Source organism: Thermobia domestica, chromosome 11, assembly GCF_964235325.1.
Source record: "Thermobia domestica chromosome 11, izTheDome1.hap1.1, whole genome shotgun sequence".
NCBI classification, from domain to species: Eukaryota; Metazoa; Arthropoda; class Insecta; order Zygentoma; family Lepismatidae; genus Thermobia; species Thermobia domestica.
In genome coordinates, this window is record NC_137464.1 from 261,963,146 (window position 1) to 261,989,036 (window position 25,891).

At 36.4% G+C, this 25,891-nt stretch overlaps 1 protein-coding gene across 6 annotated transcripts in view; it reads right to left on the reverse strand.

The window, feature by feature from the left end:
• The window catches only part of LOC145665013 (rho GTPase-activating protein 44-like), a 108,616-nt gene extending 83,029 nt beyond the window's left edge, over window positions 1-25,587 (reverse strand). For 2 of the 6 annotated variants that reach the window (XR_014127544.1, XM_081732206.1), the window contains exons 1-3: window positions 25,368-25,587; window positions 6,496-6,668; window positions 1,529-1,679 (exon numbers count right to left, since the gene is read on the reverse strand). Coding sequence is in view for 4 of the 6 variants with exons in the window: in XM_081732206.1 (XP_081588332.1) it covers window positions 1,529-1,679; window positions 6,496-6,548 (204 nt within the window). In the remaining 2 variants the exon portion in view is untranslated. The other 4 variants (XR_014127545.1, XM_081732210.1, XM_081732207.1 and 1 more) reach the window with 3 other exon arrangements.
• Between the last annotated feature and the right edge of the window lie 304 nt (window positions 25,588-25,891).

Here is a 25,891-nt window from a genome sequence, read left to right on the forward strand (position 1 = left end):
AACCCACGCACACGGTGTTTGTCCACCACAAAGTTTACTTGGCGCGAGCTGAGATCGAACCAAGGACCCCAGGCACCAGAGATTTTTAATGAAGAGTGTATATATGTCGCAGGGTTGGCAAAAACCATGGTTTTTATTGAAAAAACCAAAAAACCAGGTCTTTTTGGTTTAAACTTTTTTTTTTTTTTTGCTTTAAACCACGTTTTTATGGTTTAAATAATTTGCTCTAAGTGTTTATATGAGATATGGACAGGAACAAGTTTGTTTCCCCGTCCTGGTGTTATTATGCAACAATTGGGTTATGTTGGAAGGCTTCACATAATCTTAAAGCGGAATCCAAACTGCTTCTCGGCGTACATTCGAGAGAAATTGTCCTCCATTTGAACTCGATGCCAGGACTAATTGGCCACAAATGCAATGAGTCTGCCGACTCACTCACGAAGGACTCCTGACAAAAATACGTTGTACTTTACATACTTGCTAATATAATTGTGAAGAGTCATTTCAGGACAAAAAGATAAACAGTTGCACAAGTGAAACCATTATACAGAATTACATATGGACAATTTCAAAATACTGCAGAGTACGGAAGAACTAATTTAGTCCAAGTTAGTTCACTAAACGACTTGTTAGTCCAAGTTAAAGAAATACAAGGACTTAATTCGCATATCAGTAAGAAAAGTGAATAAAGATACGAATTATTTGAGTCCATTTTGGCTCTGACCAATTTATACATAAATAGATACCAAAGATACTTCTGATTTCAATAAACGCTTCTCGTGAGGTTTGTATGACCCCCCCCCCCCAAAAAAAAAGTGCGGCAATTAGATTTTATCAATAGTAAACATTATTGAAAAAGGAAACAATATTTAGAATTTTCCTTTGATTGCAATTGCATAACAATAATAAACTATAAAAAATCACAAAAGAAACATTCATAAACTTATTAAAAAAAAAAAAGTTGCTTTTGTAATATAATTTCTTTGAGTAATGAATAGCGAATTTAGGTCTGAATATAATACGAATAATATACGGGAGTGAAACTGATAACCCATAAATGTGTGTTCATCAAGATTTTACAAACACTTACACTTTTACTAACATTTTTCGTTTTATGGTTTAAACCAGCCAACCCTGATATGTCGAATAGAGTGTATATATATCAAATTTCATATTACAAACTTTATAGACATAAGATAACGGTACTCAATTTCTCGCATATATTTTGACACCTGCTCTACCTTTAGTGCCGTATATGTATTTTAATCAATTCATTTCAAACTATTCAGTCATATTCCCGAGGTTCGATCACAAACAAGAGCCATTTCTCTTTTATATATTAGAAAACACAGAGCTTTCTTGACAAGAAGATGGTGTCATTTTTAAAAGAATATACACTTACTGACTTAAAAAGAAAGTATGCAACTAGTTTGGCTATTAAGCAGTTACAGCTCACGAGATGAAAATTTAGCTACTAACTTAGATTCACAGCCACGAGAAAATGCAAAATTTTCTTTCTGTATCTTACCAACTTCTTTTCTTTCGCTACAGCATCTTGTCCTTGACCAAGCATGCAACCAACAAGTTTTTTGCTGGTGTTTTGGCAGGCTGATTTGATGAATTCCACCCTTCGATCGGCATCCTGCAAATCGTCTGATAACACTTCAGTCTTCCCTGCCCTGAAATAGAACAAAAATATACATTTATGCTTTGATTAAAATAACGTAACATCCGAGACTTTTGTAAGGAATTTTCATGAGTTTCAAGATCTTAGGAAGCAGAAGCAACAAGTAATATTAGTTTATTATTTCAATTTCATCTCACTTCACTGATGGGGTGTCCCTACTCCTGTTATAGTCCAAGTGTTTACATTTTGAAATATTATACTACAAGTTTTCCACAAAGACTTCTTCACCTCTGAGATAAGTGGTGAGGTACGATACTTAATCCTCTTAATACTCAATTACGTTCTTGATCAAACTAATCAAACTACGAAAAAGAGAGGAATTAATAGCAACATTTCTGAATGAATAGGACACACCTTGCACCGAGGTAATGAGCGCTCCACCACAATACAGTCTGTGAAATATTTTTTGGTTATCTTTCTTCCTGTTCAACAAAATTAAATTTGATCGAAGTGACGAAGTTCGGAACAATTCAGCTCTGTATCCAACAGTAACGAAATGAAATCTTTAGTATAACGTTCCATGAATATGCTGTGTAGGCTACAGGGAACAGTTAATACATAGAGTAGTGAAATAATCATTGAAGAATTGGTGGAACGAGAGATGGGAAAAAACGAGGGAATTTCAACCAAACTCACAGATACGATACCATCTATTGCAAACTCATAGTGACTGGAGCTGAATAAAAGACCTTATCACTCATGAGTGCTCTATCATTAAACCGATGTGATTTCACTAGTTGCAACTATATACAGATACAACTTGGAATTCTTCGAAAATTATGACTCCTGGAAACACAAATACAATAAGTAAAAATGATTCAAGGATTCAGAACCATTTCTTTCGTTTCATGTGTCATTGTTGTCGACATTATACTGAAAACCAAAATCAATGATTTCCAATTATTTCGGACTAGGAAGAGAGAAAATAATAATTCGAAATACTAAAGTTTGTAATGATGAAAAATTTTTAACTCCCAAAAATCAGCAAAACATGTCTTTCAGTTTAAAAAGAAATGAAATGAAATTTTTGATTTTAACGTCCCATAATCAACCACTGTGGCCCGAGGGAGACGGATAAGTACGGCAAGTGAATAATGATGAAAGAATTGGTGGAATGAGAATGTGGAAGGAAATGGGATGTTGTCTTTCAGTTTAGAACATTAATAGAGAAACAAAGAATATTAATAGAGAAATATATCAATTTTGCAAACTTTTTCTTTCTCAATGTTTAGATATTTTCATTTTTTTCAACACAAAATTATCATCTGACAACTGGCAGAAATTCTAGATGTATTTGATTCAATGCCCTGATACATTGACAAAAGTTAAAATATTTAACAATACATCACAAGTTGTGACTTTATTTGGCACAAAGTAGATGCACACTGATTTATCAAATTTAATAAGTTTTCCGTGTGATATTCGAAAACTACACGAATATTTTACTTCCGCTATTTAAGCACCCTTTCTTTATTGGTTTTCTGTTAAATGTAGCTCAACGTCACTCGGTTATGATCTATAAGCAAAAGAAAGAAGATAGAAACGGGAAAATCCCTTGAAAAGTACTGTAAATGGCTGGGGTTCTTCATATGTAAAGTGACAGCTCTATTACTGTCTCTCTTTCCTATGCTTTTGAAATATATTTATACTCCATTGAAGTGTTTTTCTTCTCCGTTTCTAGAGTAAAAGGTATCGGTACTCAGTATAAATTGGTTAAACGTATCTTCCGATATGCCTCGGTTATCTCTAGATCACTTCTTGTTTTTGGAATATCGCAGAATGAGAAGCACCCATGAGTTCATATATCTGGTAGGTCTGAACTGTGCAAAAGGCGGTTCTACTATCCTGGTTAACAACAGTGCAAAGGTTATCCGTATAAGCAGAGAACCTAGACAAAGCAATTACAAGATTCATCTGAGATAACCCCCTTTCGCATTCCCTGAAAGATGTTGAAATTGAGACCAAAGTATAGTTAGATTTGAGTTTAGCGTCTCGTTCAGCAATAAAGCTATATGAAACGTGGATCTACAGCTTAAACGTGGGATCCGAACCAAAAGAGCTTTCCCAGGAATCGAACCCGGATCTCCCACGCCACAGGCACATATGCTATCAACATAGCTACGAGGGAACTCGAGCCCAAAATATAATTTAGAGAACGTAGATATCCGGAACTATATTTTCTTGACACTGCGAACTGATTCTCTTCAACTTAGACGGAATTTGCGTGTTGGATTTCTAATCTGGGTTTAACCAAATGATAATCGAAGATTTTGTGTCCAATGCTCCGAATTTAAAATCTTAGCATATGGCGACAAATCAGCCTCGTGTGCTTCAAGCAGACGCTTTCTAATAGGTTCGTTCAAACTTAAATGACAAAGCACTGCTCCATAGTACGTGTTGGAGGTATTATGCTCTGCGCCCTTATGCATCACCGACGTTATAAAGCACTGAACCTACTATTAACAAGGCTAAACATTACCTCTGCCGTTCCCCACCATACTATCTCGCCTTCAAAAGAGAATACAGAATCAGTCATCGACTCTGATTGCGGAGATTAGTGTTGAATGAACAATAATGAGTGATGACGTTAGCATAAAGTATTATACATATAGTAAAGCCCCTATTATCCGCGGAATTGGATGGCAAAGACACCGCGGATAACCCGAAAAAAGACTAAAAATGAGCTGCAAACACCCCCCGGAAATTCTTTTATTGCACAAAAAATGTAACAAAACTTTAAAAATATGTACAGTACAGCAAATCACTCTTCCCAATTCCCGTTTTTCATACCTTACAACAATCCGTTTCTGCTTATCAGAGTAGAGTTGCACTGTTGTTGGAGATATTGATTTTTACAATGCAATTTATTTTGGGGGATTTTAGATGGCGCTGAGCTTCTTCACACCTGGAGTGTCATGCTCTTTCAATTTTGCAATTGTGATTTAGAACATTATTTTACTTTTTGACATACTTGAGTTTTTTACAATCTTTATATTTTATTACTTTTTTTTTTATATATGTCCTGCGTCTTTAATCCCGATGTATTTTTACATATAGTGTTAAAACAAGTCTACTTAGACCAGTCGAATTCGTCCGTGATGGAACGCGCCATTTTATACAATTCTACTTTTTCAACAAACATTTAATGAAGCAGTCCCCAGGGCTCTAAGGCCAGGACTTTATAAATCTCCCGTAAGAGAGGTTTATTGGAACTGGAACTTATTTTTATGTATTAGAACCTAGAGTACTTAATTGCATGAGGAGTGTCAGTCCGCAGCGACTATTTATGAAAAATAATTGAGCATGATTGCAGCATAGTATTTTTTCAAGGCATTCGCGGCCGCTCGCGGAAAATCGGTGCTTTACTGTAGAAAATCCCATAGCCCAGAGTTCCGAAGATTCTGTGTAACAGAAATCATAGAGCCAACGTATCCAAATAGTATTATTTCTACTTATTACCAGGGTTGTTGTAATCATCTCCAGCTCAAAAATATCTCTTTTTTTTTTTTTTTAACCCACAATAACCCCGCCCCGCAAACAAGGACGAAAAACACACATCGAAAAATATATCTCAAATCCTGGACTAAAATGACATCCTTAATGTGATTATAATTGCCTTCTTCAATCGTGTTTCTCAGTACATGAAATTGGCCTAAAACATGTATTCATGAAGACGATATCTCCAGAACAGAGTACCATTAAAAAAAAAGAAAAAAAAATGTTTGGGAACCACCCTAACGAATTCTGTTCGAACTCGGTCAAATTCGCGGTACCGGTGTTCAACTGAAGCCTGGAACAAAAAGAAATGCGACTACAGTTCCTATGTTCTTGTAGTACATACTCACGTATTGATACAAACAAATAATAAAATGTCTTTCTCTGTGCCAGTTAAAATTCTTCACTTAAAAAAGAAAATTACTAAAAATATACCTCTATTTTCTCGACACTACATTTAAATAAGTAAACACATACAAAAGAAAAAAAAGTTGCATTAGAATAATCTCTTGCGACAATTACAAATGCATGAATCATTTTTTATTTTTTGTTTTTAATATCATATTTTGCATCGAAGACACTAGAAATATTTCAGTTAAAAGATTAAATTACTAAAGATCTACCTCTTATTTTCTCAACGGTATACTTGGATAATTACACATATCAAAAAGGAAAAAGAGTTGCATTAAAAAGGAGATAGGGGAACTCTCAGAATTCCTCTTGCGTATCTTGTGGAGTAAGTAACGTTTAGTACAACTGTCTTATGTCAAAAGGTTCTTGAATCGTGAAGTCTATGACAATAAAGCAAATTGGCAACTGGAAGTGATATCATTTTAAAATAGATTTCCAACATATTAGCTTTTCTAGAAAAGTCTACTTTTATTTATTTATTTATTTATTTATTTATTTATTTATTTAAAGGTAAATTTAATCCAGTAGGACATTTGCCTGGTGTATCTTGAGGGAAATTAAGGAATCTTCAGACCAGGAATTTGAATCCTGAGTGTAACTGAGGATTTTTACCCCTATTCTGTATTATGTAGAATTACGAACATTTTTGTTATTCTACAAAATTATCTTTCTTTCTAGAAATAACAGTATTAGCGAATACCAAGGCGGCAAGATAATTTCGAAGTTTCATGTGTGCAATAGGATATAGATGCATAAATGATATTAATCAGTAGGAATACGGCTTTAAATGTACGTACAGGATGTAATTACTCCAAATAAAACCTACTGGAGTGGGTTTTTCACAACACTGCTTATTGCAAATATTAGTTTAAAAATGAAAGATCATTAAACACAGCTCATACCTTGCAAATGTCTGATCTGCTAACTGCTTCACACGGAAGAATTGCTTCTTCATTGTTAATCTCTGGGATATAATGGCTTCACTCTGAAATTTTCATCCAAATGATTTCTTCTACTATAACGAAAATGTTCAAACACTGCATTCCTACACAGTAAATGCATTGACAGATTTCACCTGAAAAATCAAAACGTCAAAGTGTTATATTCCAGTAATGCATACATATTAAGACAATGTTTAACATAACTCAAAAGCCCTTCACCATGCTCTTGTGAATCCTGTTACGGAATTCAAAAAGTCATACAAAACATCGATTTTTTACTGACTGCTGCTGTCAGTAATATCAACACAAGATAAGAAAAAAAAAAAACTGCGGAGATACGTTGTACCGGAGTAATTTATTTCGGTGAAAAGCACATACTGTGGCATATTACTACAACACATGAACTTCAGTTTTCCAGGACAGGTTTTAACAAAATCAGTACTTTTTGCGTTTATAAAACAACTCTTCAAGCGGCTCAAACGAACAACTTTTAACGTATTTATTTAAAGAGAGAAACCGATGCATCCTTGAAATAATAAAAATGATAAATACTCAAATATTTCTTCTATTGCTTCGCGAAAAAAAAAAATTAAATCTCACAGTTTTCGCTACTGTCTGTTTTAAAGGGTGGGATCAATCACATGTAAATCTTTTCACTTCCTATACGTAAGTGCGTCCGATCCTACCACGGTGATTCTTATAGGTTGGTTTTGTCTGCCCCTTTTTTTAAAGAAAAGAAAGAAAGAAGTGAAAAGATTTACATGTGATTGATCCCACCCTTATATATATATATATAAACTGTTGAGGTGAATATTTGAAGATTTACTTATGGATATTATTATATAATACGTATGGAATAAAACAGCTCGCCCTATTTGACACACGAAGTAAGAAATTTTGGTCAGTTAAGTACCTGAATATTTATCAGTTTTATTAACAAGCAATGTAGTTTCTTACCAGCATTGACAAACGGTAACAAAACATATTAAGTAACTTTTGTGGCTGAAGGAAAATGAAAATGAAATGAAATCTTTGGGTTTTACGTGCCACAGTTATGCCAGTTAGGCTAAAGGAGACGGTGATGATGAGTGATGAATGAAATGGTGGAATGAAGAAAGTGGGAGGAAACGGGAGAACTCCGAGCACGGTGTTTGTCCACCACAAAGTCTCACGTTAAAGTGTAGGTGCACCTTTCATATACATATCCTATCGTTAATCAGTGCTATGAACGGTCAACTTATATTATTATTAATGTAAGTTATTTTTTTTTTCAGTGAACAAGTGAGCTGGCTGCGTATTGCGAAACAACGGTAGACTTCCAAACTATGAGGTTTAGTCTGCGGTTCACCTTTAATAATGCTGACCCGGAAAACATAGATGTTATCCATGACATGGTCGAAGACCTTTAGTGTATTATAGTTAAACTTGGCATTTCGTACTAAAGGTATAGCACACACTGATGAAATGATGAGCTTGAGAAAAATATTGGCCAGACAGGTCCTAAATTTCTGAATGCTGAACAGAATCGGCTCGAGTGCAGTGTTCTTTCCAAGTATACTTCCAATCCCCCTTTCTCAGGCTGACCAATCGCCCGGAGCTATGAAACATCAAATAGTGGCCCAGTGCAGCCTCAACACATTTTCAAACGAACGTTTCTTGAAGAAAACAGAAGCAAGTGTTCACTTGTGAGCACACTATTTCTCTAAGGACACAAGCAGGTTTCAGTCAAGATTTGTACATTAGAATATGTCTTACATCCACCGGAGACAAAACAGATTTCACAGCAATGGAAAATATATCTCATCCTCACTCCCAAAATATTAAAATACTTCGGATAAGCATGAGCGGAGTTAGGAATTGTCTGCAGAGGGGGCAGAACTTTTGGTCCGCCTTGGACTTGTGGAATACTTCCTAGACGAGTGGCCTCTTATAGGTGGCATTATTATTTTTGTCAAAAAGTTAAGGGAGGGGGAAGGGGGATCCGCTCATGCGGAAAAGTGATGGCCAGTGTTTTATGGATCTTTGAGGAATTCTTATGGTGGATTCTCTAGCAAACGGTACTGCGGTGATCAGAAATGAAATGAAATGAAATTTCGAGTTTTACGTTCCACGGTTATGCCGGTTAGGCTAAAGGAGACGGTGATGATGAGTGATGAATGAAATGGTGGAATGAAGAAAGTGGGAGGAAACGGGAGAACCCCGAGAAAACCCACGCACACGGTGTTTGTCCACCACAAAGTTTACTTGGCGGGAGCAGGGTTTGAACCCGAGACCCCTAGCACCAGAGATGAACGCTCTACCACTGAGCCACCGCGGCCCCTGCGGTGATCAGAATATACTATTGTAAAATGTTAAGACTTTCAAGTGAAGAAAAAAATGTGAGATCGCCAATGAAAGCGTTCTGATGCATCAATACAATAACAAGGTTATGGGTGTGATACACACTGCGAAGAAACAAATATGTCCTCACCAAATTTAGTATCATCAACCCTATTTTCCGCTCCTCAGCTTAATAACAACTAGGTTCATGTTATCCGCAAGTATTATAAAAATGACGTACATTACATCGTTGTGCACAAATATCACACTTTTCCAGAAAGTACATTTAATTCCGAAGTAATTAAATGCTGAATCATAGTGTAAAGAATACACTGACTAATTGATTGCAATTTAACATCCCTTTTGAGGACCGAAGCTATTTGAGATAAGATTCCTTAAACTTGGATCGGAACTCCTACTCAGGCTTACAGTCGACGCAATTATTCCTACTAGGATCGATCCCCTGATCAGGAACAAAGAAAGAACGATTGTTACCCTTTAACAACAAAGACACATAAATACTTACTTAGAAACTGTTCATGCGTATTATTTAGTTTCTCCATCAAATCACCTGGTATTGACTCTGGCTCATTTAGTAGTCATTACGTTTTGTTATTTGTAATTGGATGTGTATAAATACAGTGTGGACATATGGTATAAAAATTACAGTGCATCTTGTGCTAGGTGGTCACTAAAAAACACGAACGCAATCTAACCGAGTCAGCGCAGGAGCGTGTAACGACTGCTACAATCTAAAAGCCTAGTTCAAGGGAAGTTTAATTATTGCCAATACGTAACGACCTCCTCCCTTGAACTCACCTTCTTGATCCCTGATTCGAAGTCCTAGCAACCTCGAAAGGAATCGAGAAGGGAAAATATCGCGCAACGGAAAAATAAATAAACGAAAACGGAGACAAAAGGAATGAAGAACCAGAAACTTACCTCCGGAGGATGCAGATTAGAAGGGAGAGTAATAGCTCCACTCAACTCCTTTAATAAAGCTCAACTTAAATATGTACGTATATATGAATATTTTACCTTAGTTATATTAAGTACTTTGAAAAGGAAAAAAAATCATTTTCAGATACTATTTATTAACAATGCTTCAACTCAGACTGGTGTGGTAGTTAACCACACTTCTACAATTAACGTAAGGTGCCAGTATATTCATTATAGTACCATAACATTGTGAGGAAAAAAAAACTTCAATAGAACACATCGAGAATTCTGTCTGTCAATCTCATATCCAATTTGTTTACAGTATCAACCATTACCAAATTTTCATTGTTCATCATCCATGACAGAAGTCAACAAACCAATAGTTGAAGTAAATTGTACTGTAGGTGTTAGAAACCGTTACCTGACACTTCGTCACACCACATAAGAGAAACAACTGTATTGCCGTCACACAAAGTTACATAACATTTAAGAACTTCATATCACTCATCATAGGTACGACATAATAACAGAACAGAGTGATTCTCGCCTGCGCGAGCGTCAGCTGAAAGAAGTGTTACCGCTTCCGGTTCAGTTCAGGTGCCGAAATCACAATCAATAAAGGAACGGAGGTAATATTTACTGACATCCCCGTTCGGCAGCTCCAACCATGGGCGCACTTTACTACCTATTATAATGTCATAAAATTTATACGAAGTCAAACATAGTACACCTGACGTCTTAATCACCACTTCAGCATAATAGAACTCCTGTTCAAACATTTCGCATAACTTAATATGCCGTAGAAACTCAAATAATAAAGTGTACAGCCGAACATCCACTGGGCAGACACAGCAACTAAAGACTCGGACGATTAGTAATAGTGTTCCCTTACGAGCGGACAAGGTGGACGGATAGTACGGACAGTAGACGGTAGCTAGATAATGGACAAGATAGTATATCACACTTCGTAGAGGACAGTTGGATGAGACTTTGTGTATATATCAACTAGACAACATTGGACGAATGGACGATAGATACGTATATTCTTATAGACAGACAGTTACTGGCCAAACAGCAATTCAACAGCACGTAGCACCAGTAATCTAAGCAGAGGAACAACGTTCAACTCATTACTGTAACATATGATAACCCGAAGGTGGACAAACTTTGGAGAACTATAGATGCTATTCAAACAATCTTCGTAAAATGGCAACCTTACCAATGAAATCACTTGAACTTTAGACACATATAGCAAGAAGCACTGGTAAATACCATCAATATATATATGTATGTTATTATACTCAACATGTTATTATACTCAACATATATATGTTATTATACTCACATTTACTCAAACTGGAGCTCTAATAGAAAATATTCATGTGCACTTATAATACATTTCACCCAATACTTAATGAACTTCACAACAGAGAGAGAGAGAGAGAGAGAGATTTACGCTACTTACGACTTACATAATGAGAGGGCTGGCTAAGACTATTCGAGGCCGCGCACGGGCTGGGCCCCTTTGGGAGAAGGTTTCCCCCATAGGAACTCTTTACTCGGACATTGTGCCGTGTATAAGATACACTCGTGAACTATACATTTTCGTACTCACAAATATTAATTTGTACTTCTGAAGAACACCAGTGCTTTCGTTATCTCAACTCCAATAAACAACTGTATGTTTTATTTTAACTCTGATAAACCACTGTAGCTAATACGAAGAAAGAATAATTTCATTCAGTATGTTCGTGTCCCAGAATAATCTAACCGAACTAAATATAGATATATCCGTTGACCTTTAGTAGTTCGAGTTTTACTACTGAAGTTTCAAATAAAACAAGGTTAAGTTCACTTTACTTCAAGGCTCCCATGCAGAATAGTCATTGTAGATAGACTTAAAGTTAGTCACGTTACCTGAAGTGCTGCTACAAGAAGAAGTAATCAATTTTGCGCCATTGTTCAGCTTACACGATAATCACCATGTGCATGATCAACTTCCACCTTCGTATCCAAATTACTCACTTTTCGTTCACAATTTAGAACAAACCCATATCTCTGTCGACAACTATGATCCTTAGAGAATCTTATGATATAGAATAGGACGACGAAATAGCTTCTAATACATCACAAATTACATTTCTTTTCACGAAAGAAAGGAAGCTCGAAACAAAAGTTCTGTCCGGCGTAGTTTTTTTTTTTTTTTTTTTTTAGTACCCAGTATATATAAAACCAGTCGTTTCACCGCCTCGCTTCTCTCTCATTCTCGCTGTTGGAAATTTTGGTGAAACTTTTATTACAGCTTTATTAAACGAAATAAAGATAATTTGCATAAAATATAGATATTCATGAACAAAAGATATAGTAAGAAAGAATACTACAACCTTAATTTGAACTATAAATCAACGTTATAGACTGGCCTCATTCCGTAATGCTCCTATGCCTGTATATTCTCCTACTATGGGCGACTCAATAGAAGAAGAAGAAGAACATTGATAACAAACTCAAGAGCAGTTTACTAAGAGAACCAACGTCTAAACACAACAAAATCTGCATTTCAACGCAATGTTTGCGAAAGAATAATAAGCATAAGGATACTTTAAATTACCCTATTATAAAATTACGATAATAATATGAGTAATATAATTCGAAATTTACATTGGGCCTATTAACTTGTCTGTAACAAACAAGGTATGTTACAGTTCTCACCGAGCCTTGGAAAAGAAAAAAAAAATCTTTTTTTTTCTTTTGAATTTATGACTCGACACTTAAGAAATGAAGACTATATAAATATAATTACAAACAATATTTGCTTAAACTAAATCTTGATTAGGATGTTTAGATAGTAATTCCCTACGCTTATCTGGAGAACAATCAAATATCTTTAAGTTTTGAAAGTTTTGAGTACCTACTGACTCACCAGACAAGTTATGCAAAACTGCACAATTCTTTAGAAGTTTATGAACCAAAAAGGGTCCAATAAAACAATTAAGATACTTAGAAGTTTCTTTCTTAACAGCTGAAGAAAGATAGTGTGTTTTAACCATCACTAAATCTCCTTCTTTTAATTTTACTTCTCTTCCAGTCCTCTTCATTTTCTGACATTCTTTCTTAGGGTTACATATAGAAGTTACTATATGCTTCCGGGCTTCTGATTCTTTTTGTAGTTCAGGAGGCCACGGGAACGATCGCTTAAATGCTTCTGTAGCCGAATACGAGAGGAATAACTCAGCAGGAGTTTTCCCAGTACTACTACAAATGGAATGATTCAGAAGATCTTGAGCCATTTTGATGACCTTACTCCAATTGGTCTGTTGAGTATTACACTCCAACCGAAGAATTCGATTAATTTCCTTATGGGACCTTTCAGTTACTCCATTCGCATTTGGCGAATAACTAGACGTTTGAAGATGCTTTATATTATGTTGATGACAAAAAGAATTCCAGAGTCGTGAGGTAAATTGTGAGCCTTTATCCGATATAATTACCCGAGGGTATGGAAAAGAATAGAAGTATTTTTGCTTGAGGACAGAAATAATTTCTTTAACATGTGCTGTGCGAAGAGGTAGGTAGACAACAAATCTAGAATAAATGTCAATAATTGACAAAAGATAATAATATCCATTACTACAAGGTAGCTTTCCTACCAAATCTATTCCTAACTTATCATGAGGAGCTTGAGATTCTATTTGACATGCTTCCTTAGCAATGATCCGATTAGCGAACTTAGTCTCAGCACAACGAGTGCAATCTTTCACATATTTCTTTATAGAATTTCGCTGGTTACGCCAATAGAAAAGTTTACGACATACTGACAAGCATTTGTACACTCCAAAATGGCCTCGCAGATGGACTGCTTCAACAATGTTATCCACCAGACATTGTGGCACAATGAGAACCCATTGATTTGTACGAACATTCTTACGATATAGAAGACCTTTATGTTCTACGAAGTCAGAGACTTCAGATGGATTAGCGAGAGATTCCCGAACTTTCTGACAAAATGGATCGTCGGATTGACCCTGAAGAAATTCCTCACGATTAAGAAAGGAAAAGTCAAGATTAGACAACAAGTTAACCGAGAGATGGGTACTATCTCCAGGAAGTTCCGGAGGATATCTACTAAGAATATCAGCAATGAAATTGTCTTCTGATGACACATGTTGGAATTGTAGATCGTATCTTTGGAGTTTTAGAAGAATACGAGTAGTCCTAGGATCTAAACTTTTCATGGTAAACGCATGCGTAGCTGCTGCGTTATCGCAATGTACAACCGTCGGACGACCTAGAATATATTGCGAAAAATGGTCGCAAAGAAAGAGAATAGCTAATACTTCTAGTTGGAAAATGGACAAGGACACCTCATGTGGCTTTACCCTTCTACTAGCATAAGCAATAATGACTGGGGACGATTCGCCTTCAAGATATTGCGCAAGAAATCCTCCTAAATTTTCTCCACTGGCATCTGAGAAAATATGGAATGGAAGCGAAAAATCAGGCTGGCTAAGAGCCGGTGGTTGACTCACCAGTTCTCTTAGTTTGTAAAATAACTCTAATAAATCAGGAGTGAACACAAACTTCCTATCCTTTTTCAACAAATCATATAGAGGAGATGTTAAAGCAGAGAAATTAGCTACGAATTTTCTTCTCCAATTTACTAAACCCAAAAATGCTCTCAATTGCCGTTTAGTTTTCGGAATCGGGAAACAACGAATGGGCTCATTATGTCGAGGATCAACCTTGATATTGTTTCCACTGATAATATGTCCTAGAAAATGTATTTCGGGTTGGATGAACTGACACTTTCGAAAATTTAATGAGAAATTGGCACGAGCAAAAATTTCAAAGGCCTTTTCTAAATGTTCGAAGTGGTCTTCGAGGGAAAAACTAGAAATTAAAATGTCGTCTAGGTAGACCGTGGCAAAAGATTTAGTAGTCTGATCAAAGAAAGAGTACATGATATTCTGGAAAATTGAAGGTGCACTCTTAATACCCATCGGTAATACACACATTACATACTGATGACCTGCATATACAAAACTAGTACATGGATATGATGTGGGATCTAACCCTATTCCATAGTATCCAGAAGAACAGTCGAAAGAACTGAAATACTTCGCTTTGGTTACGCGGTTCAAAATTTCGCCTATAGGTTCCACCTGAATTTTTGGCGCCAAAACCTTCTGATTTAGAGCTCGGAGGTCTAAAACTGGGCGTACTCCTCCTGACGCTTTGCGTACACAGTGTATCGGATTACGATACGGAGAAGGTTGTTCCCTAGCTAACCCAAGTTTGATCCAAGTTTGGAGTTCTTTCTCAAAAGCAGATTGAAGTGCTTGGGGAACAGGATAGTACGGTCCTACTATCGGTTTCTCATCTATTAATTGAATTTTATAGAGTGGTGCCCGCACCCGTCTAGGATACTCCGAAAATAAATATCGGTACTTCAAAAGAATACTGGCTAAACGTTGTTTCGAATCTTCATCTAAGTCGATTCTCGACTTAATGTAATCCTGAATTTCAACCTCAGAAACATTAGGCTCTGGATCCTCTGATGAATAATGTTCAACAGGATTCATCGGAAATTTCGTAGGCTGCTTCACTGACTGTTGAGGTTCCTCAATGGTTGAAGTCACTAGAGAAGTGTTTTTATTCTTCTGTTCAATAGCTCTAACTGGCCATGTGGATGAAGAGACTTCCACACGATTCGAAGAAATTCCAACAAATAAGACTTCAGGCCTTATGGTCTGTAAGGAAATCTGAGTCCCAGACGAAGTTTGGAGTCTAACTTCATTTTTACCTCGATCAATAATACCATTGAATTTATCCAGGAAAGGACATCCTAAGATGATATCAGTTCGTAAATACTTCATTACAAATATAGGAGTTTCAAAAAGGTGACCTTGAAAATTTAAATTGAAGGTTTGTAATCCCTGTACTTGGAATTTTTCCTTTCCTGCAAAAGCTCCTAAAGTGAGTCTAGTATACGGATGTAGCTTGGCTGCTGGGAAAGTTAATTTTAGACGTTTCCATACTTCCCAATCCATTAAATTCAGCTCAGCGCCGCTATCCACCGTACACCGCAGATCTATGCCAGCAATGTTCCCTTTTATCATGGGTGAAGGGGAAAAATAGTACTCAGACGAGGAACAGACATAATCGTCTTCAACTACAAAATTAACATGGAATTCTAGAAACGGATTTGTAGTCCCAGAAGAGTTTGACGAGGTCACTGTACAAATACTTCGAAAGGGGTCTTGTCCTTCGCAGCTTGCCTGCCCCTTTCTCATTGGCAGCTGCGGGTCATGTTTTCCGAACTGTTTACCTGTTCTCTCGAATTCGGAGACCCTTCACTGTTACTGCTAGACATCTGTCTAGATCCATCATTTTCTTCTCCTCGGTCATTATTATAACTATTGTTATTGTTATAGTATCGATTTCCATTATTTCGATATCGATTTCCTCTTCCTCTAAATCGTCGATTTCGATTATTACCTCGAAACGAGTTCTGATTATAATTATTATTATAATTATTAAAGTTCTGAGAATACTCCGGGTTCCTCTTTTCGGTTTGACAACTGCTATCAACCGTTTTATTCTGATTAAAGTTTTGATTAGTTTTGATAACCTTCGCCTGTTTAATAAATGATCTCTTCCTAGAAGGAGGTTCGAACTCGGTACGCGGACCGGTAATCGAAGACAAGTTCCCAATCTGAATCATCAGATCGACTAAGTTCTGACTTGGATTAACAGATAATAATCTTACATCATCGTAAGGTAAGCTTCCCAAAATTAATCCTGAAAGTTCCTGAAAGTTAGGATTTTCGGTAATGTTATAGTACATTTCAACCAAGAAAATTCCAGCAACGAAGAATATTTATTTTTATCATATTTTAAAGATTGGAGATATCTTTTCTGCATCAGCTCGGTTTTCTCATTACAATATTGACTTTTGAATAGCCGGATACAATCATCAAATGAACGGATTTCATGTAGGACAGACTGAATCCAGACTTCAGCTCCATCTCGCAAGCAACTTTGAAAAGCTCTAATCTTTTCAAAATCCGACACTGAATATCGATCTATACAACGTTTGAAATTTCTGAGGAAAGCTCTGGATGCACCAGGACGAATTTCTCCACCAAAAGTAGGAAAATAAGTAAGATCTTTTAATGAGATCTGTTTAGATTTATAATTATATTGCTGACTAGGAATCCTAGACCATATAGGACCATTGTCAAAAGGACTTAAGTTGGACACATTATAGAAAGGTGTGGAACACTGACTCAAAGGGTTGATTGGATTACTAATGGAACTACCCCAACTGGGTTGACTGAATGATGAATATTTCGGAGTCGAGTGACTCGAGTTCCAATTGGACATAGTAAAGACCGGAGAACTACTATTGCCAAAGATAGGCACGGTATTTCTACCAGTACTTGCAAAAGCATCGAAATTAAACGGGGACTTCATCGTCGGAACACTAGGGATTGGTTTAGAAAACCAAGAAGTATTAGTTGCTGTAGTAGCACCATTAAATAACATTCCATCCGAATGTGCAATCGGCTGATCACTATAATCAAACTTACTCTTTTCAGCAGACGTCCTATCCTTTCTGACATCTGTGAAACAAACTCTCTTAGGAGCAACACTATCGTCTCCCCCTTCGGTCTCAATATGTATTTCTTTCGAAACCGGAAACTTCGCTCTAGCTTCCTTAATTTCTTTCTGAAGCTGCTCATAACGAAGCTCGAGTTTCTGTTGCAAAACAGAGACTCTTTTAGTTAAGCTTCTCTGTTCATCACAAACCGATTCGAGAATAGTGGCAGTAGTTTCATAGCCTTCTTTAATTGAAGTTATCTCCTTGCTATTAGTATCAACTAATTCAGGCAAATTTCGCAATTCACCCTGCAATTCTTCCGCTTTCTGATTTACTTTCAAGAGGTCACTCTCGACAATTTGCAGTCGAGCCTCTTGTTCCAACTGGGATCCAGTTATCACATTTATTTGTTCACGTAGTTTGTTCGATTCCTCAACTATTTCTTTGTGTACTTCTAATTTGACTTCGTTAATTTTCTCAGCTAAGATCACAATTTCATCATGCTGCCTATCAAGCTTTTTATCAAGCTTTTCGTTTTGTTTTTGCATCTCTTCGCGTTGGTTGTCCAGTTTCTCGTTCTGCTTTTGTAACTCTTCGCGTTGTTCACCAAACTTTTCTTGTAAGAACGCAAATAAACGCATTTCCATTGAACTCTCTGATCCACCAATAGGGGACGAGGTGACTACTGGGAATTTTAGAACAACTTGTTCTTCATTTTGGTTGGACTTAACCAAGCCAGCATTTTCAAAAGATTTTTCGATTTTCCCATTTCCATTTGACGGTTGGCAACCCTGACAAATCCATTGGTACGAATCCCGACTTATTAATTCAAACATACTATCGGATTCTTTTATCCCGACACAACGGAAGTGATACCATCGAGTACATTTTTCACACATGACTGAATCTTCTCGTTCAGCAGTTTCTGATATTACAGACTTAAAACTTTGATTACAGCACGCGTATTCTCTATCAGAATCGGAGCTAGCAACACTGCCCCCAACTGAAATTCGCTCAGACGTTGACATATTAACAAGTACACAACAACACTATCACAAAATATATCACACAATATATAATATATCAATACAATAGAATACTTCCCTTGGGAGAAACCAACACCAGTAACCCTACCAGCGCACATCACCGAACAGTCTGCCTCACTCATTTTCTTTCTCCTCTCTCTCTGTTTTTTTTTTCACTCTCCTTCCATCCACAATCCTACCGTCAGAAAAATCCTTGGCTGGTTCGCCAAAAATTGTAACGACTGCTACAATCTAAAAGCCTAGTTCAAGGGAAGTTTAATTATTGCCAATACGTAACGACCTCCTCCCTTGAACTCACCTTCTTGATCCCTGATTCGAAGTCCTAGCAACCTCGAAAGGAATCGAGAAGGGAAAATATCGCGCAACGGAAAAATAAATAAACGAAAACGGAGACAAAAGGAATGAAGAACCAGAAACTTACCTCCGGAGGATGCAGATTAGAAGGGAGAGTAATAGCTCCACTCAACTCCTTTAATAAAGCTCAACTTAAATATGTACGTATATATGAATATTTTACCTTAGTTATATTAAGTACTTTGAAAAGGAAAAAAAAATCATTTTCAGATACTATTTATTAACAATGCTTCAACTCAGACTGGTGTGGTAGTTAACCACACTTCTACAATTAACGTAAGGTGCCAGTATATTCATTATAGTACCATAACATTGTGAGGAAAAAAAAACTTCAATAGAACACATCGAGAATTCTGTCTGTCAATCTCATATCCAATTTGTTTACAGTATCAACCATTACCAAATTTTCATTGTTCATCATCCATGACAGAAGTCAACAAACCAATAGTTGAAGTAAATTGTACTGTAGGTGTTAGAAACCGTTACCTGACACTTCGTCACACCACATAAGAGAAACAACTGTATTGCCGTCACACAAAGTTACATAACATTTAAGAACTTCATATCACTCATCATAGGTACGACATAATAACAGAACAGAGTGATTCTCGCCTGCGCGAGCGTCAGCTGAAAGAAGTGTTACCGCTTCCGGTTCAGTTCAGGTGCCGAAATCACAATCAATAAAGGAACGGAGGTAATATTTACTGACATCCCCGTTCGGCAGCTCCAACCATGGGCGCACTTTACTACCTATTATAATGTCATAAAATTTATACGAAGTCAAACATAGTACACCTGACGTCTTAATCACCACTTCAGCATAATAGAACTCCTGTTCAAACATTTCGCATAACTTAATATGCCGTAGAAACTCAAATAATAAAGTGTACAGCCGAACATCCACTGGGCAGACACAGCAACTAAAGACTCGGACGATTAGTAATAGTGTTCCCTTACGAGCGGACAAGGTGGACGGATAGTACGGACAGTAGACGGTAGCTAGATAATGGACAAGATAGTATATCACACTTCGTAGAGGACAGTTGGATGAGACTTTGTGTATATATCAACTAGACAACATTGGACGAATGGACGATAGATACGTATATTCTTATAGACAGACAGTTACTGGCCAAACAGCAATTCAACAGCACGTAGCACCAGTAATCTAAGCAGAGGAACAACGTTCAACTCATTACTGTAACATATGATAACCCGAAGGTGGACAAACTTTGGAGAACTATAGATGCTATTCAAACAATCTTCGTAAAATGGCAACCTTACCAATGAAATCACTTGAACTTTAGACACATATAGCAAGAAGCACTGGTAAATACCATCAATATATATATGTATGTTATTATACTCAACATGTTATTATACTCAACATATATATGTTATTATACTCACATTTACTCAAACTGGAGCTCTAATAGAAAATATTCATGTGCACTTATAATACATTTCACCCAATACTTAATGAACTTCACAACAGAGAGAGAGAGAGAGAGAGAGATTTACGCTACTTACGACTTACATAATGAGAGGGCTGGCTAAGACTATTCGAGGCCGCGCACGGGCTGGGCCCCTTTGGGAGAAGGTTTCCCCCATAGGAACTCTTTACTCGGACATTGTGCCGTGTATAAGATACACTCGTGAACTATACATTTTCGTACTCACAAATATTAATTTGTACTTCTGAAGAACACCAGTGCTTTCGTTATCTCAACTCCAATAAACAACTGTATGTTTTATTTTAACTCTGATAAACCACTGTAGCTAATACGAAGAAAGAATAATTTCATTCAGTATGTTCGTGTCCCAGAATAATCTAACCGAACTAAATATAGATATATCCGTTGACCTTTAGTAGTTCGAGTTTTACTACTGAAGTTTCAAATAAAACAAGGTTAAGTTCACTTTACTTCAAGGCTCCCATGCAGAATAGTCATTGTAGATAGACTTAAAGTTAGTCACGTTACCTGAAGTGCTGCTACAAGAAGAAGTAATCAATTTTGCGCCATTGTTCAGCTTACACGATAATCACCATGTGCATGATCAACTTCCACCTTCGTATCCAAATTACTCACTTTTCGTTCACAATTTAGAACAAACCCATATCTCTGTCGACAACTATGATCCTTAGAGAATCTTATGATATAGAATAGGACGACGAAATAGCTTCTAATACATCACAAATTACATTTCTTTTCACGAAAGAAAGGAAGCTCGAAACAAAAGTTCTGTCCGGCGTAGTTTTTTTTTTTTTTTTTTTTTAGTACCCAGTATATATAAAACCAGTCGTTTCACCGCCTCGCTTCTCTCTCATTCTCGCTGTTGGAAATTTTGGTGAAACTTTTATTACAGCTTTATTAAACGAAATAAAGATAATTTGCATAAAATATAGATATTCATGAACAAAAGATATAGTAAGAAAGAATACTACAACCTTAATTTGAACTATAAATCAACGTTATAGACTGGCCTCATTCCGTAATGCTCCTATGCCTGTATATTCTCCTACTATGGGCGACTCAATAGAAGAAGAAGAAGAACATTGATAACAAACTCAAGAGCAGTTTACTAAGAGAACCAACGTCTAAACACAACAAAATCTGCATTTCAACGCAATGTTTGCGAAAGAATAATAAGCATAAGGATACTTTAAATTACCCTATTATAAAATTACGATAATAATATGAGTAATATAATTCGAAATTTACATTGGGCCTATTAACTTGTCTGTAACAAACAAGGTATGTTACAGTTGGACATATGGTATAAAAATTACAGTGCATCTTGTGCTAGGTGGTCACTAAAAAACACGAACGCAATCTAACCGAGTCAGCGCAGGAGCGTCAACGATGATGAGTATACGCATGACATCGTTTACAATAGTTCACTATAAGTCACAGTACCGGCTCTGGAGCCGTCGATGGATTTGGGGAAGATATTAAATGCCATCCCAGTTCATTTTAATCTTCATTTAACTATACAATACATTATAGATCACCATATTACAGTATATATTAATTATCAGCTTCTTCCCTTAAGTTGAAAGTTGATGCGCTGGCATCTAACAACTCTGATGGACAGCTGCAGAGGACTTGAAGAGCATATGACAGTAAAACAATCTGAATTTTTAATATTTTAGGAAATGAAGCTAATTTGCATCAAAATTGAATCAAATAACGTTGCTTCAAAAAATGATATCTCTGAGTGTAACGTCCCGCGATTACGCCTGTTGGCTAAGGGAGACGGATGATTGAAGCTATTTAATTAGGATTGAAGAATTGCTGGAATGAAAAAGTGGGAGTACCCCCGAGAAAACCCACCACGAGCACAATGTTGTCCACCAGAAACTTACTTGGTCGCGGATCGAACCAGGGACCCCAAGCACCAGAGATAAGCTCTACAACTGAGCCACCGTGCCCTCCCCTCCCCATGTGTTGCTTCAATTACTCATGATGGATATTGGGTTAACAAAAGTGTGAACTATATAGAGATATAGAGAAGAATAACCATATAGAGAACATAGTTAACGAATCTCTCAAGATGTTAGGGTTCATAATTAGAACTGGAAAGGAATTTAACAATAGTACTACACTAACAAAAATGTATTATGCCTATGTCCGATCAAAACTGGAATATGCTGCTGTAATTTGGAACCCATCACAACAACAATACAGACACCAACTGGAAAAGGTCCAATCTAAATTTATCAAATACTTGACGTACAAGACAACTGGAATCTATCCACATTATGAAAATTATCTAACATTAATAGACAACTTCTGTATCCCTACACTTGAACAAAGGCGAAATGTGACAGATTTGATTTTTCTCCATAAAATAGTATAAAGCGAATTTAATTGTACGGAACTCATATCAACATTAAATTTTCATGTCCCGACTCTTAAAACTCGTGCTAATAACTCTGGTCTGTTTTATTGCAAAAAAGCAAGGGCCAACGTATTATTGAAATCACCAATTTGGAGAATGTGTTCTACTTATAACAAAATATGTATCAAACACAAAGAAACTGACATCTGCAATATGAATTCTATGTTTAAGAAAATTGTTTAAATGTATTATGTAATACACCAACACTATAATTGGGCTTATGCCTGTTGTGTTGATGGCAAATAAATAAATAAACTATATGTATATATTTAACAATTTTTATTTATGAGATGTTTATGAAATAAAACTCACGTATATTTAATATTAAAACAAATACAGCACGGTATTCAACTGAAATTGAATTAACAGCATAAATCACATGTTCTCAATAATTACTGAGTCAGGAGGTGTCTAGGTAGCTGTTACCATGACAACGTGCACGGTCAAATTGCAAATTACAGTACGCTCAGATCTTCTGGCCAAGTAACTGGGGACAACGGCGCGCCTAATAGCTAAGCAAACACGTTGTTTATGCACTAGTGACTATCCAATTCAGTGCAAACGTCTAAATTACTCTCATGCACTCCACGACTGAACAGAGAACTCTTCTCTATTTCTACAAATGTAATAAGACATTCTCCTATACTATTGAAAAGTATGGTTTATCCATCGTTTTCCTAATTTCGTTGTGATAACAAATATCAGTTAAATTTGAATCGACCAAATTTCAACTAGGGGCGAGGATATCGCGATATGACTTTAATCATAATACCACCTACTCACACGAATTAATGAGTTTTTGAAATCTAAACGTCGTCACCATCTTTTTTTTACTGAAATATGATACATTACAGAGTTACATAACTAACTTATGACTTAACACACCTACGTACGAGACAGTTGTGTACTTTTAAACGTCAACAATTCACAAAACACAACCTATGGGATTGTACATAAAATGTTTTAGAAATATACAGGTTTATGTTTAGATAAAGGGGGCCAAATGTTTAGATGAAGGTAAGTGCTAATTGAAAATACAAAATCAAACCTAACCTAATAAACATAAATCGAAACTTTTAACATTTTTTACGGCATTTCTTCCGAAGTTGGGCGTTTGCTTTCGCCACGTTTTTTTCGCTGTTATCTCCTTTGCACACTTCCTGCAATTCGTTATTAGGTTCATTAATCCTTGCTCTTCACAAACTTTGAAAAGATTTTGCTTGTTATCAACGTATTGCTTCACAAATGTTAAAACTGTTAGTTCATTGCCCTTGTACATTCGCCATGTTGATAACATAAATGCTCGTTTCTTCCCCACAATGCAACTGTTCGGTTACCTTGCGCCAAGTAGTTCCGTCCGCTCGTCGTATAGTCCTATGTTTATAGCCGCTTATATATAACAAATAAACAGATTTTTCGAGACTCTCATATATTATCAAGCACACAAACGATCAAATTATCCATATCTTTCCTGTAAATTTTGCTGGAAACGGACGCCCAACTTTGGAACTTAACCCTTTTTTTTACGATTTGAAAAAGAAAACGGTTAGCACCCTCAACACTGGCTAATAATCGTACTACTCATTACATTTACAGCGAAATAAACACAAACTAAGTGTGTAGCAGGGAGTTAGACCTACTCTCCTTATGATGATGATGATTTTGAGTTTAACGTCCCGTTCAGCAGCAAGGCTATATGAGACATGGACCTACTGATTAACGTGGAACCCGAACATGAGCTCCCACCGGGAATCGAACCCGGGTCTCCCACGTCAAAGGCGCGTACGCTAACCGCTTAGCCACGAAGGAGCTCTGCCTACTCTCCCTATATTCTACGAACAATATATCCGATGACAATCAGCAACATAAAAATGGGTAGATCTACAAGTACAGAGAATAATTCAAATTAGCATAATTATATGTGAATGGTCTTGGTTACATTAGCAACAATCGACTTTGGAATTGATGAACAGATGCATGATATTAATTAGCCTATGGAAAACTATATCCATAATATGCTTTCCTAGATTTCCAACTTGGTCAATATTATAATAGTTCAATTTTAGATATTATCAATCGAATTTTTCAATAAAAGTTACCAGAAAAATAATATGCAAGGAAATACTTTTGTGTCAAATAAGCACAATATACTATACGCCTACATACACAAACCATTTCATTCGGTAATAGCCAAACCTTCTGAGTATCTAATCATCACTCAACTCACAAATACAACGTATCGGATTTCTAAAAGAACTACAACTTCGTATCTTTCGCAATTACTTATTCCTTATCGTTCATCATTAAATACACACCCTAATCTGAGAATTCCAACGCAAATAAATGAATGATTAATACAGTTTCTTCAAATCATCCACATTATAGACTATCAAGATAACTGCGTTATTCGTTATATCCTTTGACGTATACAAATAACTTTTAAAGCATGAAAAGAATAATGACAACAAACACCGAAACAAATTGAAGCTACGCAAACTCATTCAAGTGGCAAACCGTAGGTGATGCACTACACTTTTAGGTCGTTGAGACACACAAAAGCATCATGCTTAACCACATTAAAACATCAAAACAGTCTAGTTATAAATGATTATGTCTTAAGTACGAGAATTTTAGAAACAACTGATAAATTCTTCATTAACCTTTCCACGTACCATTTGCCACAACACTTTCCTCGCCCTTCCATGGGCTCGTTTTATGATTTCACTGACTATTCGAACGCAGATATTCATCGAAAGTCTTATACTATCGATAGCAAAAAAAAACGGAGAATTCCGTCAATTCAAAGTGTTAAATTTAACTTGATAAAGGTGATCGAGAAATGGGAATTAAAATATGACTTTGAACTAGGAAATTGATGAAGTTTACTACGTCTAGACATAAACTATAGGGGCCTTATGCAGAGTACTTTTGAAGTATGATTAGCGTCATTAAAGGCCTGACTACTGCAGGAAACGTTAGTCGAACTTTTTAGTATGGCTCCAATCACGCGTTAGAACGATCCTGCATAAAGCCATAGATGTTTAGAATTTCAAATTACGCTATGCATATATATATATATTGATGTGTTATAGAACATCTATGTTCGTCTCGTCTCGACGAGTGGCAGACCAAAAACGGCAAAAAAATATCGCGAAGCAGCTCTTTCTCAATTAATACAGCGTCCCAAGAAAGGTTC